The sequence below is a fragment of the Halteromyces radiatus genome (genome assembly GCF_025201355.1).
Source record: "Halteromyces radiatus strain CBS 162.75 chromosome Unknown BX664scaffold_3, whole genome shotgun sequence".
NCBI classification, from domain to species: Eukaryota; Fungi; Mucoromycota; class Mucoromycetes; order Mucorales; family Cunninghamellaceae; genus Halteromyces; species Halteromyces radiatus.
Window position 1 is genome coordinate 911930 of NW_026251689.1, and position 14141 is coordinate 926070.

The following is a 14141-nucleotide window of genomic DNA, read 5'->3' on the forward strand; positions in this document are numbered from 1 at the left end:
AGTTACTCGGTAAGAGCAAGATGGCTTTACTCAGACCTTCCCACGGGTAATAATGATGAAAGAAAGAAATGAATCTTACTTTCCGTGTGTTTGCCCGTACACATAAGCTTGCTACCTCCACTCAGTTTAATAAAAAAAAAAAAAAAAAGAAAAGAAAATAGTAAATATTTTTTTTTTTATAGATGAACAGTGGATAGAAAATTTTTTTAACGTTAGAGTTTTACATAGTCACAGATGTTTTAGATCTCCACTTCACACTCAAAAACACTTAAAAGGTCTGACTGCCAACCATTTTTTCCTTTTTTTTTTTTTTTTTTCTTTATTCGATCAAATAACAATACTTGTGACTGGAGTGTTTGATATCGTTGTTTTACTATAATAATGATTTAGCTCTATCTGTCACATCAGATTAAAGAAACCAATGTATCTACCGAGTGATTCATTTCAATTGTTCACAAGGCTCGTAATTTTGGTTAACAATGATAATATTATTTATAATGAAAAATGAAAATGATTATTGACTAAACATATCCTTTATTTATTTCTTTTGTGTTATAAATAAAATCTGAGCCTAAATCATTGAGTGGCAGATTTCAATATGTACGATATATATCAATCATCATCATTATTATCTACCATATATGTACGATATATATCAATCATCATCATTATTATCTACCATCACATATCATTCAATCATTCTTTTCAAAACTTCTTATTTTTATTTTATTTGGGATATATATATATAGAGGGAATAATTTAATGATCTGATCATAATATATCTATCCTAGGTAAACTTATTCTATGTGTCGATTGAATATCACCAAGAGCATCCACGTATTGTATCATCAAAGTATTATCTAGAGAGTTGCCCAAATGAATATCGATGCCTGATATTCTATACAAGGTAGAAAAGGAAGAGCCTATGAAAATATCATTGTCATCAGATAATGTTGAGCACGAGAGAAAAACCAAAGTATATTCCGTTTGACGCCATTCTGGTAAAGGACGTTGTTGTTTTTGATCGCTGATTTCATTATTCGCTGATAGACACCAATTGATTGTTCCCCAAAAGCGAACTATTGGATTGCCATTGTTGTCATAATCCAGTTTTTCCCATTGTACATCGGTCCAGCTGAAGCACGGCGTTGATGTAGTGATGATATTATCAGATATTGAATAATCCAATGCTGATGCTTCCCCTATAATACTGACTGATCCAAGACGCACCATATCCAGATCCATTCCTGTTGTATCTGAAACTATTACTTGTTGTTCTTTGTTCGTGTTGAGCACTTTTCTTTTCACGTTGGTCGCGGAATATATAGAAATAATAAAACCAATTTCTTGAATCACCAATGTAGATTTTGCAGACATAGCTAGGGTACAATCAATATCCACTTTCCGAATTATCCATCCATTTATCATAGCTTCTTCCCTTATTTTGATGATAGATAATCCACCAGTATTCAAGGGATGATGTTTGCCGTCGTTTCCTTCATGGTCCAGAACGCTTATGCTTTGAGAGTTGATACCATCTGTTGTAGAATGTCCAAGTAAATGACCGGTCAGGGAATAATTGTATCCATTCGCATCTGGTAGTGATTTGTAAGAATAACAAAGTTGAAATCTTGGACTTTTGATCTTGAGTGATAATTGAAATAATCCAGTAAATGATCTTGCTGCAGGATGATCAAAAGTGCCTGTATGAGAATTGGTAGTTGGACGAGAGCAATGAAGAATAACTGAGCTTCCACCAATATACGCGTCGTTTCCATCAAGGGTTGCAAGGTCAAACATAGAACCTGGGATACTTTGATGAGATAGATGAGACCATGGTCCAGTCAATAGTTTCTATGAATGAAAAAAAAAAATTCGTTCTATTCAGTATATGCCTCATTTTTTTTTTCTGTCTATACCTTGCCATGAAAATAAAAGTTTTTCCCACAACCTTGATCAAAAGAGGTAAAGAACCAAGTCATACTAGGGGGTCGCCTTATAGTTTGTCCAGTACCAGGATGATATTCCTTTGGAGAATCAGTTATATCTTCAAATTCAGAAGGAAAATCAGTAACTGGTCCACCTTTCCAGAAGAGCCTATCCAATGTATCAAAATTTTGTTGTTCAAAATGTTCATACGTCCATGCTGTCCCAAACAATGCAGACGATGTACCACTTTTCATAGAAGTTGTCACACCCTAAATAAAAGAAAGAAAGAATGAAATGTTTTATAAACAAATTAAGCTAGATATTTTTTTTTTACCTTGTAAGAATTGAAGCCACCACCACCAAATGTTCCTCTACCCCATACATCTGTTCCAAAATAAATATTTGCAGGATTCCGATCTAGAGTAACAAAAGATGTGAAAAAAAAGGTATTATTCTTTTTTTTTATTATTATTACAGTATTATTATTACCTATTGTGGTTGCCAATTTGGAAGCTTCTTTCGGATAGTTTTCCTAAATAATCATTCTGTCAATTCCAACTTCAAATTCCTTATTATGCTGATATCATCCATTATATATTATTATTATTATTATTATTACCTTCCAACCATAATTCAAGAATATACCATCGGTGACTTTGAAGAAAGGCAAGTTCTTGTCATTTAACTGGTCCTGCCAATCAAGTTCTCCATCTATAGTAAGACTATCATACCAAAGTAATATCGAATCAGGTATAGCTTGGTGTAATTTTTCCCTAAAATAATCCAGAAAGCTTTTATTGTTCGTGAGTATCAAAAATCAATGGAATTCAATGAGAGAGAGAGAGAAAAAAAAAAGAGGGAGTTAGATCTAGTTTTCTCATATTTTCCACCAAACATGATAAATTTCATAGTATTACCTAAGAAACTGCTGCGTTTTATATTGCGCCGGAGTTGGGAAAGGCATGAATGAACATTCAATGTTCATCAACCAACCATCAAATCCATAATGTTTTGCAATAGCCACTATGATACAAAAAAAAAAAAAAAAAAAAAAAAAAGGAATCGAATAAATTATGTTATTACTTAATAGCATTCCAATATTTCTTTTACCAAGCTTATCGGCAAAATAAGGACTCCATAACCTCATAGGATCGTCATCTTGTTTGCCAATATGTTGAGAACCAAGAGGACCATGAAGTAACTGTTCAAGTTCATGCATTTGATCATTTTCCACAATAAAAGTACCTAGACAAGATATACCATTTCGATGACACGCGTTGATCCAATTGACAGGAGGAATAGTCACTCGTTCATGCGAAAAGCTTGTTGATCAGCATCCAAAATCCAACAGTATCAAAGAAAATGAAAGAATAAAATAAAAGAAGTTAGCTAATAGAATCATATCATTCCCGTATTCACGTTAAACTAATATTAACACTGCTTTTCTTTTTGTTACTTACTAAATAAAGGTGTCCACGTATTGCCAATACTGAACATGATAGATTGTTTCATAGTTGTTGCCTTGAACCCATTCATCTTCCTTGTATCCTCCTACATGGATAATATATATATATATATAATGATGAATAGAAAGGAAATATAATATTTTATGTTATAGTTACCGGCCATATCGTGACAAAGTAAAAGCTTAGAACCAATAGTAGTATCTTTAGGTCGTTTCCTTAACTTGATAGAGGCAATATTCGCATTATCCAACATTTGATTTGGATTCCAGTTTTTCAGTTCTTCCATACTGGATAACGGATGAGATTTGAATAACTTTTCATCGTTAATTTGTTGAAGAGGAAGAGAAGGCATCCCTCTAAAAAAAAAAAAAAAAAAGTGAAAAGGGACGAAAAAGAAAAGAAAGGAAGAAGCGGAGTCCATAAGATCTAAAAATGAAACTTTTTTATTTATTTATGGATAAACTGTACAATAATGACTACAATAAAAAAAAAAAAAAAACTAATATCCACTAATCTATAATTAACGACGTTGATGATGATTATTTCTTGAGAATTTTGATTCCTTTTCCTTTTGATCCAAAAGTTGTTTGCGCCGGAAAGCACCATCTTTGGCAGCACTAGAGATCACCTTGGCAATAAGTTCTACACCACGAATGGAATCATCATTGGCAGGAATAGGATAGGTAACGAGACGAGGATCATAGTCAGTGTCGGTGATGGCGATAACAGGGATTTTATTGAGTTGAGCTTCAGAGATGGCAATTTTATTTTCCAAAGGATTCAATAACACAATTAGATCAGGCTTGTATGTTTTGGGAGGGCGGCCAGGATCTTCTGGATCTGGAGAAGCATGTCGACCTAATACTTGGTGAGCGTTAGTCAATGTACCGGGAATCCACTTGCTAGATACATGATAACCTTCACATTGACGAGCTGCATCAATTGTCAAATCTTGAAATCCAGGTCGAGTTCCCACAAATAAAATGGAGCCTCCACGTAAGGAAATTTCACGAGCTACATTACAAGCTCGTCGAAGATACACCAAAGTATGTTCCAAATTGATAATACTGATACCTTCACGAGTACCGAATATAAAAGGTAGAGTTGCTGGTTCCCATAAACTAGTTGAATGTCCCAAATGGAGTCCTGCAGCAAGTAATTTGGCAATGTTGAGGTTATAAGGTGTGATAGGTTCAGGTGCAATCGTTCGTCGAATAGTTGTACTTTTCAAGCTCTCAGTAGGTGGTACTAAAACATACCAAAAAAAAAAAAATAAGATCAGCTGTCCAAAGAAAAAAAAATAGATTAAGTATATACCTAAATTTTCTACAGAGGTTTCCGTATTACATAAGGATCGTGTTACTGATAAGGATCTTGTACAAACTAAACATTTCAATCATAAAAGGAAAAAATAAAATTAGACTTTTGACAACTTATGATTTTGATGTGAGCCAATCTTATTTTCATGTAAACCAAATAAAAATAATACATACTTAAAGATACTTTGTTCAATTGACGACGTGATACACCATTAAGAGAATGACTGAAAGCTCGAATAAACATGGTTAAGGAAGAAAATAAAAAAAAACAGTGCCTTTTTTTTCAATAGGATGAAAAAAGCATACCAAAAAAAAAAAAAAATAACGGGATTTTAAAGTGACTGAATTCCACTGGTAGGGATAGGGGGGGCTTTCTCTCTCTTTCTTGCAGAGACAAATGGCCGGGTTGGGCTTTCCCAATAGATCTGGGCGGGGCCTAGAGTTACATATTTGAATTTGGAAATGGGCAACTCGATTTCCCGTTCTCTTTTACTAGACACATATCCTTGCAGGTAACGTTGAAGAAATACGTAAAAGAATGAATAAATGCATATATGATAAAAATATAGATATGGAATTAGATGAATGGATAATATCGATTATATGAATGAATGAATCGATGAATGGATGGATGGATGGATGTACATAAAAGGAACGAGGCGAGCATTCATAGGGTGATTTTTATACAATTGAATGTGATATTGACAAACTTCTTTATTTTTAAATTATATAGGGTTAAAACATGGGTGCCTACAAATATCTTGAAGAATTGCAAAGAAAGAAGCAATCTGATGTCCTCCGTTTCTTGCTCCGTGTCCGTTGTTGGGAATACAGGTACACCAATGGAAAAAAAAAGGAAACTTTAGGAAGAAAGGGGATAATTAAGCTCATTATTATTATATATATATTTTTTAATATAGACAATTGAACGTCATCCATCGTGCTTCTCGTCCTTCTCGTCCTGATAAGGCTCGTCGTTTGGGATACAAGGCTAAGCAAGGTTTCGTTATCTACCGTATCCGTGTTCGTCGTGGTGGCCGTAAGCGACCTGTTCACAAGGGTGCTACTTATGGTAAGCCTGTCAACGAAGGTGTGAACCAACTCAAGTATCAACGTTCCCTCCAATCCACTGCTGAAGAACGTGTCGGTCGCAAGTGTGCTAACCTCCGTGTCCTCAACTCTTACTGGATCAACCAAGATGCTACTTACAAGTACTTTGAAGTTATCCTTGTCGATCCTTCCCACAAGGCCATCCGTCGTGATCCCCGTATCAACTGGATCGTCAATGCTGTTCACAAGCGTCGTGAAGCTCGTGGTCTCACTGCCATCGGTAAGAAATCTCGTGGTAAGGGCAAGGGTCATTTGTTCACCAAGACTCGTGGTTCCGGTCGCCATGCCAGCTGGAAGAGACGCAACACTCTCTCTCTCCGTCGTTACCGTTAAATCATTCGTTGAACAGGGTCTTTCTTGGCTCAGTTCTTTTAGTATTAGTTCGTTTTTTATATTTATCAAATAAAAAATATACTTTTGTCTTTTTTTTTTTTTTTTTTTTTGTTAATATCTATTATCAATACTGTATGATGTTTGTCTTAAATTCACCATTTTCTGTAGATCATGAAATCGATGTTTGTCAAATCAATATCATTATTTATTTATGTGCTCGGAATTATGCATGAATTCAAATCAATAACATCCCATCTATCATTATCAATATCATATATCAGAGTCATCCATAGGGATGCCATACAAATCATCATTACCATAGAAAACACTGCATTCATTATGATCCTTCATTCGATCATCATGATGAATACTCCCTCTCCATTCATCACTACAAGCACTACATCCAGTAAAAATCAACAATCGTTTTTTATTTTCTAAATTATGTAATATCAAAAACTAATCTAACTTGTTTGCCAATTTTGCCATGCTTCATAATATGCCTAGATAAAATAAACAAAATAAAAAGGGTATTAGGCGGAGGCTGTATATCATATTTTCTCCTCCTATTCACTATTTTCCTGTTTACCTTATATTCTTCAGTTGTCATATTTCGTTGATCTTCTTCTACGACTTCATCCAATGGTACCATCTTCCCATTCACTAAAAAAAAAAAAAGGTGGAAAAGTTGAAGTATTAGTTGAAATAGGTTTTTTTTTCTTTTTCTGTTTACCTGAAACAAGTGGAATTTCCTCATCGCCTTCAATGAATTCTTCAGTTTCCTCTAATCCATTTTCATCTGTATTTGGTTTTCTTCGTTTGCTATCATTATCATCAAATAAAAGGATTGAATTCAGTCAAGTTGTTTCATATATGCCTATTTATACCGTTCCCTTTTTTTATTTTATTTTATTTTGACTTACCTATCATCATCATTGTCATCTTCTAAATCATAAAGGCGTTTGTTACCTTCGTTGACACCCACTGTTTCAAACTCTTCATCATCCCCATCAAGATCATCATACTGATCAGTAGTCAATTCTTCATCCTGTGCTTGACTAAGTGATTCATAATACTTGGCATAATCTACAATAGATTAAAATCATAACAATATCAGTTATTTTTGAAATAATCTGATAATATGTATAAAAATCATCTTGATTTCACTTACAATCTTCAGTATCAGGATCCATTTCGGTGCCATCAACTTCTTCAAAATGCTCCTCTTCTTCATGATCCAGAACAATAGAAGGCGCATCAGGACCAGTACCACGAATGCTATCTGACACTGTACTCCGTTGATGCCAAATAGGAAGAGCATTTTGTTGTCGTTTTTCTTCTGCTTCTAATTGTTTTGCACGTCTTGCTGCCTCGTTATCCATTTGTAAATCAACAATAATATCCCCTTGACCAGCACCCGTATCCTGCGCCACCGCCAATTCATATGGATCTATTTATCAATAATAATAATAATAATAAATAAATAAATAAATAAATAAATAATATCATTAGAATATGCTTTTAGCTTTTTTTCACGAAGTAAATACTCTTACCAGTGCCATTTCTAGATCCTGTACCGAGATGTTTGAACATATAACTAGATATATATGTAAAAAAAAAAAAAAAAAAGTTCATTGAGTTCATTCATCATTGTTTTCTATATATATATATATATATATTACCCTTGGGGTATGACTATGGCATCGGTTTGCTTGAGTAAAGAGATAATAGGTTGAGATTGTTCACGTAATTTGGCCAATACTTGTTGCCTTTCCTTGACATTTTCGGCATTGTCATTTTCCTTGAGTACTGATTCACACATATCACAATAAAACAATCCATCCATAGGATTGACCAGAGATAAGACATCTAAAGGTGTAAATTGACTATCACATCGTTCACAAATAAAACCTTGATTTTCAGATTCTGTTCGTAAATTGTCCCGTACCACCATTTGCATTTTATACATCTTCCATTTTACAACATCCACAAATTCTTTATAATCCAAATAGTAAAATGTTTTTGGAATAGGTCGTTGATCTTGTTTTCTATTTTCCATTCGTGTACCCCTATTAGCAAAATAGAAAGTTTAGATTAGATCGTTCGTATCTTTTGATATACTTACATTCTAAGTAGTCGATGTTCTCGAAGTTTCCCACAAAGTTTATGGATTTCACGAGCAGTCATTTTAAGTATAGGTACCATATCATCTTCACGAATCCTATGATAAAAGTAAAATATAGATTTAGTTTATATTTGTAAAGAAGGATCTTTTTTTTTAATATTATTTTTACCCATTTGAATTCGGTGGAGCATTATTTAAAATGTCTAGTATAACAATATATTTTGGATCATAAAAAGCACGAGCTACTCTAGATACTAATAATTTTAGGATATCCATAAATAATATAAAATAGATCAATAAAGCAAAAAGAAAAGAAGGAAAAAGAAACAGACAGTAAACTTTTTTTTTTTTGTTCTTTTGAAGACTGCCACTTTAAATTCCGCTCCGGATTTGGTCATGTCAGTAGTTTGAAAATGTAAAAAATCGTCGAATATCTTCTACCAATGTTAATAATGATATAAGTAATTATGATTCTAATCATCATCATAATCATCATCAAAATTCAATTCTATTTTCTTCTAAAATATATAGTTATACTAACGATAATTTTCGTATCGACTATTTTTCTAATCTATACTAAATTTTTATCATAACAAGGTTCTACTCAATCTCATCTACTTGATCCAATGCCACCTTACGAAAACAGTATATATGTAGAAGATCAATATCAAGAAAAGCTACTCATACATATATCCAGTTCTTATTGAATGTTAGTTGACACATGATTTTGTCCACGTCATTCATTTACATTGATCTTTGATTTTTTTTTCTTTTTCAGGTGTCACGCAAATAGTTTAACTAGTTCACTATTGTTGTTTTATTTACAATCATAACGAGAAAAGGACGACCTGTCAGAGATATTGTCTCATGTTCCACATGATGACTCTAGACCAAAGTAAATATTTACATATATAATAAAAAAAAAAAAGTGTATCAACCATTGTTTTCTTGATTAGGTAAATCAGATGGGTTGACTGAGAGGATCATGTGTCAAAATACTTTATTCCTCATTTTATCATTTATTATCTTGACTTATTGGTGCTAACTCATTTGGAGATGTGAAAAATGAATCGTTTAAATTTGAAAGAGGAAATCGAAGAGAAATCATCATGATAAAGAAAAAAAAAAAAAGAAGATTTTGATCATTATGAGTAACACAGTAGAAAAAAAAAAAAAAAAAGGATGCGATCCAAATTCTCGGATTATGTTTTGCCAAAGTAGAAAAAGGACCAATAGAATGTCTTATTTTTTGGGTTAGATTTGTACTAAAGCCGAAACGATGGAATAACACGATTAATAGGAGGAGACACATGCAGATAGAATCATTATGCAATAAATAATATTTTAGAAAAAGAAAATGATTTCTGAAAAATTATTTGATCTGTTAAAAAATGACAATCGGTATATAAAAAAGAAAGGATCTTTGCATGAAACAAAAAAAAAAAAAAAAAGAATGATAAGACAACATTGGATTACTTGGATTACTAAGAATCGGAATGCCAATACTTGATGATCATCCACACTGTTCGTCCGAAGCATCGGTGTCTCGGTTTTCGAAGATCATCATTCATCATCATCTGGGGTATTTCTAGATAAGAAGCATTTTATTTGGATGATCTCATTTTTTTTTGAAAAAAAAAAAAAAGAAAAGAATCGGATGAAAAAAAAAAAAATGATAAGAATAATATTAAAAAGCGAATGACCGGTGTATAGTGAGTCATTCAAATGGTAGATCAGTCAGTAAAGGGAATAGTAATAAAAGCCACTGTGTAACGATGATTACCATTCATAAAATTTATATGCTGGCGCAGCTATTGATCTATTGATCTAACATCAGTTCAGATTGCTGTTATGCTATTTGATGAGTAATGCTGTCTTCTGACGGACTCTCAAAAAAGATTCATTGATATATAAGGACATGCTTCTTTTCTTGATTTGTTTTGATAAAAATCAGTTTTTATTATCTTTTATCATTTGATTTGATATTCTATTACTTTATATCTCAATGATGATCACTGATATTACCAATGTTAAGTCAAACATTCAACAAAAGAGCAAATACCCTGGCAGTTACAGTAATAAAAAGCCTTTAAGACTTGTTTTGGATGAACCTGTTCTTTTCGTTGAAGATAAACCTGCTATGGTTCGTGGTGAAGTTATTGTTAATTTTTCCAATGATACTACTATTCAGGGTCCCATTGAATTGGTCTTTGAAGCCATACAAACTTTTTATCCTTGGTCAGGTACGTACTGATAAGAAAAAAGCGGGGTGTGAATGTTTTTTAAAGAAAATGGATATATTTTTGATTTTTTTTTTTTCTTTTTTTACTCACTTTCTTTTCTCTTCTCTTTTTCTCTATCTCTCTCTTTTTTTTTTTTAATATTATTATGACGCGTACAAACAGAAATTATGGTGAACCGTGCTATTGGAAGTCCTATCGAAAGTAAACTTCAAGTGATCGAATTATCTTTATTACCACCAAACTCTCAAGGAATTATGCCTGCTGGTGTCCATCGATTTCCTTTTGAATTCCCTATACCTCCTACTTTACCTCCTACTCTCAGTATTACCAACCGATTGGCTATTTATTATCGTTTAACAGCAACACTTCGAAAATCGTCTGAAGCTACTTCTTTAATGGATTGGGCCATGCGATCAATTGGAAAAAAGAAACTGGTGGATGTCTCTCATTTACGTTTGGTACGTGCTATTGAAGGTACACGTTCTATCTCTCAACTTGATTCTTCTCCTCTTGGTTCTTCATCAGTGAATGAAAACTCGAACAATAATAACACAAATCAAGTGGTACCTTATACTGATTTATGGACACAATACAACAATCGACTCTCTTTGGATGAACAGCACGATCAATTAATACATTCTTTGGGTGGAAGAACGACTGACAACTATACTCGACCATTAGATAGTTTGATTAAGGAACATGGAGTACGATACAAACTCTCAGTGGATAGAACTGCTATTGCTTTGGGAACAAGTGTGGGAATAGAAGTGGTGTTGCAACCTACGCAAAAGATGACAAAGGTACGATCTATCTATTTATCCATTGAAGAAAAACGAAAGTACAAGATGAATATTCCTGGTCGTCATTCCTTCTCTGATTCTCCAGCCGAATCACGACATCATTCTGAAGTAGGCAAGATGGTACTGAAATGGGCTTATGGGTATCCTGTTCCTTCTGATGATGAACCCTATCCTGATTATTATGATGAAGATCATCTCATTGGTATTGGTGCAGTTGGTGCTACGGACAGCAAAAAGAATATCACTCATTTGGGTCAACGCTATTCTCATGATATCAAAGAATGCAAAACACTACGACAATTAGAGCAACCATTTTCAAGACGTAGAAGATCATCATCACCAGGCTCAGCAAATTCAGTTACTTCTATTTTATCCTCATCATCGTCATCATCAAGATCATCAGTATCATCAATGTCATCTACAGAACAACGTAAATCAACACTACTAGGGAAAAATGACGTAGCAACATCATCCATTTCTGCGATCTCGGCTATGAAGGCTTCATCTTCAACATCAGAAACGCAAACGACAACGGATTTGACATCATCACCAAAAGGAGGATTATTAAATCTAAAACTATTGGATCATCCGATTGAACTAGGCGAATACTTTGAAGGAAGATTTGTATTACCTGTACCATCTTGTGGAGGTTTATTGCACCCATCTATGGATCACGATAGTATCAAGATTCAACATTGGTTACGAATGGTGGTTGTCTTGGAACAGGAAGGAAAAATGTTTGAAGTTGCTTTGGAAACACCTATGCATATGTTGGATTGTCGATTAGTTGCCGATGATGGTCGTCAAACAATTTTGCCACCACCACCAAGTTATAACACTGATGATGACAATCGGTCCATTCCATCCACAGTATTTTGGGAACAACGTCAACCAATCACTACCTTGGCACAATGGGGAACTTGTCGAAGACCTTGTCCTTGTCAAATCAAAAATTACAATCAACAGAAATCAAGATTACTTGCTGCTGTCAACAACAAAGCCAAATCATCAGTATCTAGTAAGCAAAACAATAATATCAGAACAAGCCGTCAACTTCATCATCCTCATCGACAACAACAACAACAACAACAACAACGACAACGACAACAACAAGAGGAAGAAGAAGAAGTGCAAGAACAACCTATTGCCGGATGTCAGCCTGAATGGGGTCCACCTCCTTTGTATAGTGAATAGTTATTCCCCTTTATTCATTCTTTTTTTTCCCTCCTTTTATGTCTTAGTATTAACCGTTACCCATTTTGTATTATATTTGTTATTATTATTTTATTTTTTAATGTCTCCTCTTTTTTTTTTTTTTTTCTTTCTCCTTTTTTTTTTTTTTTTTTTTTTCATCTATCACATTCTTTTCATTCATCACCCATAGAATATGTTCATTTACCACCATCATCATCATTCAACTTACTTTTTTTTTTTATCTCTATTCTTTATTTGGATATATCAATCTTATCTAATTACTTTTTTTTATTATTATTATTTTCATAATAAAACCTTATACTTTATTGATTTTTATACTTGTTTATCCCTCTTCAAATGATTGACTGAAATGATAATTGTTTTGATTCTTATGAAATACTAATATCGGTTATACTATCAAAAAAGGATTTGATTAGTTTTCCAGTAAATCATTCATCCGGAAATATTTCTTTCACAGGAACATTTGTTATCATTTTATTGATGACATTGATGCATATTGAATATACATATATATATAAAAATAGATAGACAGATAAAGAATCGATATATGAAAAAAAAAAATAGTCTGAACGATTAATGAAAAAAAAAAGAAGTGATCAAGTTTCTATTTACCCCGAGTTCCCAAGCAAGCAAATAGTTTGGTCTAGATTACTTGAATAAAATGAAAAAAGGAGAAAAAATTGAAGAGAAACTAGTCATCATGGTCTTACGATGAAATGATTACCTGCCCATACCGTAAAACTTACGATTTGGCCACCCATTTCTCCATTTTTCATTGTGTTTCCCTTTCGTTTTAAGTTGATCCTTTTAAAAATAACTAAATAAAGAACATGATTCATAAGGGTACGATGAGAAGGAGTATGAAGACATCAAGGTATTCAAAGTGAAATGAACAAAAATAGACTGAACAAAGAACACATCAATTGTATCTCCTTTTTTTTTTTTTTTTTTCTCACTAGTAAGTACTACATCTACAGCATCATCCTTCTTCTCCTTGTTCAATAATACCGATAAACTATTCTATACAGCGAAAAGGTTTTCTCTGTAAGTTCCTCCTGAAGATATTTACAGAGTCTACCCGCTCATTCCATCCCGATCATCACCCCTTTATTTTTTAATTCATCAAAGGATATAAAAGAGATCAAGAAAAAATGATCATCGACCACTTTTTTTTTTCTTTTCTTGTTATTATTATCTTTTTTTTATTCTCTCCCTCTCTCTCTCTTTCTTTCTCTTACACTCTTTTTGTCTACAATTAACTCCACTTAATATAAAATGGTTGCTTCCAAGTTCATAATGTTTGCTTTGTGTCTTGTTGCTTTGAGCTCAACTGTCACTGCCCGTCCTCCAAAGTCAGGACCTGCCCGTTTGGCCAAACGTGAATGTAATTTTGATTGTGACAACGTTGATCCCGGCTGTAGTGACAAATGTGGACGGTCCAATGTGAATGAAGTACTTGAAAGTGTTTGTTATCAAGGTAAATGCTATTGTGGTTTCGCAGCAACATGAAGGCTCAACCTTTTTTTTTTAAATGTGTGTGGATACCCTTTCCTATTCATCCTCTTTCCTTCTTTTCTTTTTTTCTTCAAAATAAATAAAATCTA

At 33.3% G+C, this 14141-nt stretch overlaps 5 protein-coding genes across 5 annotated transcripts; 2 read left to right on the forward strand and 3 right to left on the reverse strand.

Moving 5' to 3' along the window:
- Positions 1-596: 596 nt before the first annotated feature.
- Positions 597-3768, reverse strand: BX664DRAFT_328196 (endo-b-N-acetylglucosaminidase). Its single transcript, XM_051544560.1, has 9 exons — positions 3552-3768; positions 3390-3480; positions 3040-3251; positions 2847-2952; positions 2549-2720; positions 2419-2461; positions 2264-2346; positions 1920-2198; positions 597-1854 (listed from the first exon to the last, which is right to left on the reverse strand). Exons 1-9 carry the CDS (start codon positions 3745-3747, stop codon positions 772-774), a joined length of 2265 nt encoding a protein of 754 aa, XP_051401256.1. The 5' UTR covers positions 3748-3768; the 3' UTR covers positions 597-771.
- Positions 3763-5021, reverse strand: BX664DRAFT_277329 (ribosomal protein S2, flavodoxin-like domain-containing protein). Its single transcript, XM_051541362.1, has 3 exons — positions 4889-5021; positions 4713-4778; positions 3763-4643 (listed from the first exon to the last, which is right to left on the reverse strand). The coding sequence occupies exons 1-3, from the start codon at positions 4956-4958 to the stop codon at positions 3916-3918; spliced, it is 864 nt and encodes a 287-aa protein (XP_051401257.1). The 5' UTR covers positions 4959-5021; the 3' UTR covers positions 3763-3915.
- A 188-nt stretch (positions 5022-5209) lies between these two features.
- BX664DRAFT_294124 (60S ribosomal protein L15) lies at positions 5210-6258 on the forward strand. The gene is made up of 2 exons (XM_051542080.1): positions 5210-5548; positions 5635-6258. Exons 1-2 carry the CDS (start codon positions 5457-5459, stop codon positions 6155-6157), a joined length of 615 nt encoding a protein of 204 aa, XP_051401258.1. The 5' UTR covers positions 5210-5456; the 3' UTR covers positions 6158-6258.
- Positions 6259-6562: 304 nt separating this feature from the next.
- On the reverse strand, positions 6563-8581 carry BX664DRAFT_95059 (uncharacterized protein). Its single transcript, XM_051549808.1, has 8 exons — positions 8449-8581; positions 7837-8375; positions 7708-7751; positions 7326-7604; positions 7078-7240; positions 6888-6976; positions 6744-6817; positions 6563-6657 (listed from the first exon to the last, which is right to left on the reverse strand). The coding sequence occupies exons 2-8, from the start codon at positions 8211-8213 to the stop codon at positions 6619-6621; spliced, it is 1065 nt and encodes a 354-aa protein (XP_051401259.1). The 5' UTR covers positions 8214-8375; positions 8449-8581; the 3' UTR covers positions 6563-6618.
- Positions 8582-10248: 1667 nt separating this feature from the next.
- Positions 10249-12624, forward strand: BX664DRAFT_294128 (uncharacterized protein). The gene is made up of 4 exons (XM_051542081.1): positions 10249-10522; positions 10685-11524; positions 11672-12370; positions 12446-12624. Exons 1-4 carry the CDS (start codon positions 10285-10287, stop codon positions 12514-12516), a joined length of 1848 nt encoding a protein of 615 aa, XP_051401260.1. The 5' UTR covers positions 10249-10284; the 3' UTR covers positions 12517-12624.
- The last annotated feature ends 1517 nt before the right edge of the window (positions 12625-14141 follow it).

Coding starts and splice junctions, on each gene's coding strand:
- BX664DRAFT_277329 (XM_051541362.1), bottom strand. CDS start 4,958: ATGTTTATTCGAGCTTTCAGTCATTCTCTTAATGGTGTATCACGTCGT. Junction 4,779..4,888: donor ATTGAACAAAGTATCTTTAA/GTATGTATTATT, acceptor TGAAATGTTTAG/TTTGTACAAGATCCTTATCA. Junction 4,644..4,712: donor AACCTCTGTAGAAAATTTAG/GTATATACTTAA, acceptor GGTATGTTTTAG/TACCACCTACTGAGAGCTTG.
- BX664DRAFT_95059 (XM_051549808.1), bottom strand. CDS start 8,213: ATGGAAAATAGAAAACAAGATCAACGACCTATTCCAAAAACATTTTAC. Junction 7,752..7,836: donor GCCATAGTCATACCCCAAGG/GTAATATATATA, acceptor ATATATATCTAG/TTATATGTTCAAACATCTCG. Junction 6,818..6,887: donor GGAAATTCCACTTGTTTCAG/GTAAACAGAAAA, acceptor TTTTTTTTTTAG/TGAATGGGAAGATGGTACCA.
- BX664DRAFT_294128 (XM_051542081.1), top strand. CDS start 10,285: ATGATGATCACTGATATTACCAATGTTAAGTCAAACATTCAACAAAAG. Junction 10,523..10,684: donor AACTTTTTATCCTTGGTCAG/GTACGTACTGAT, acceptor GCGTACAAACAG/AAATTATGGTGAACCGTGCT. Junction 11,525..11,671: donor TGATGAAGATCATCTCATTG/GTATTGGTGCAG, acceptor CACCAGGCTCAG/CAAATTCAGTTACTTCTATT.
- BX664DRAFT_294124 (XM_051542080.1), top strand. CDS start 5,457: ATGGGTGCCTACAAATATCTTGAAGAATTGCAAAGAAAGAAGCAATCT. Junction 5,549..5,634: donor GTCCGTTGTTGGGAATACAG/GTACACCAATGG, acceptor TTTTTAATATAG/ACAATTGAACGTCATCCATC.
- BX664DRAFT_328196 (XM_051544560.1), bottom strand. CDS start 3,747: ATGCCTTCTCTTCCTCTTCAACAAATTAACGATGAAAAGTTATTCAAA. Junction 2,199..2,263: donor GTGGCTTCAATTCTTACAAG/GTAAAAAAAAAA, acceptor TCTTTTATTTAG/GGTGTGACAACTTCTATGAA. Junction 1,855..1,919: donor ACTTTTATTTTCATGGCAAG/GTATAGACAGAA, acceptor TTTCATTCATAG/AAACTATTGACTGGACCATG.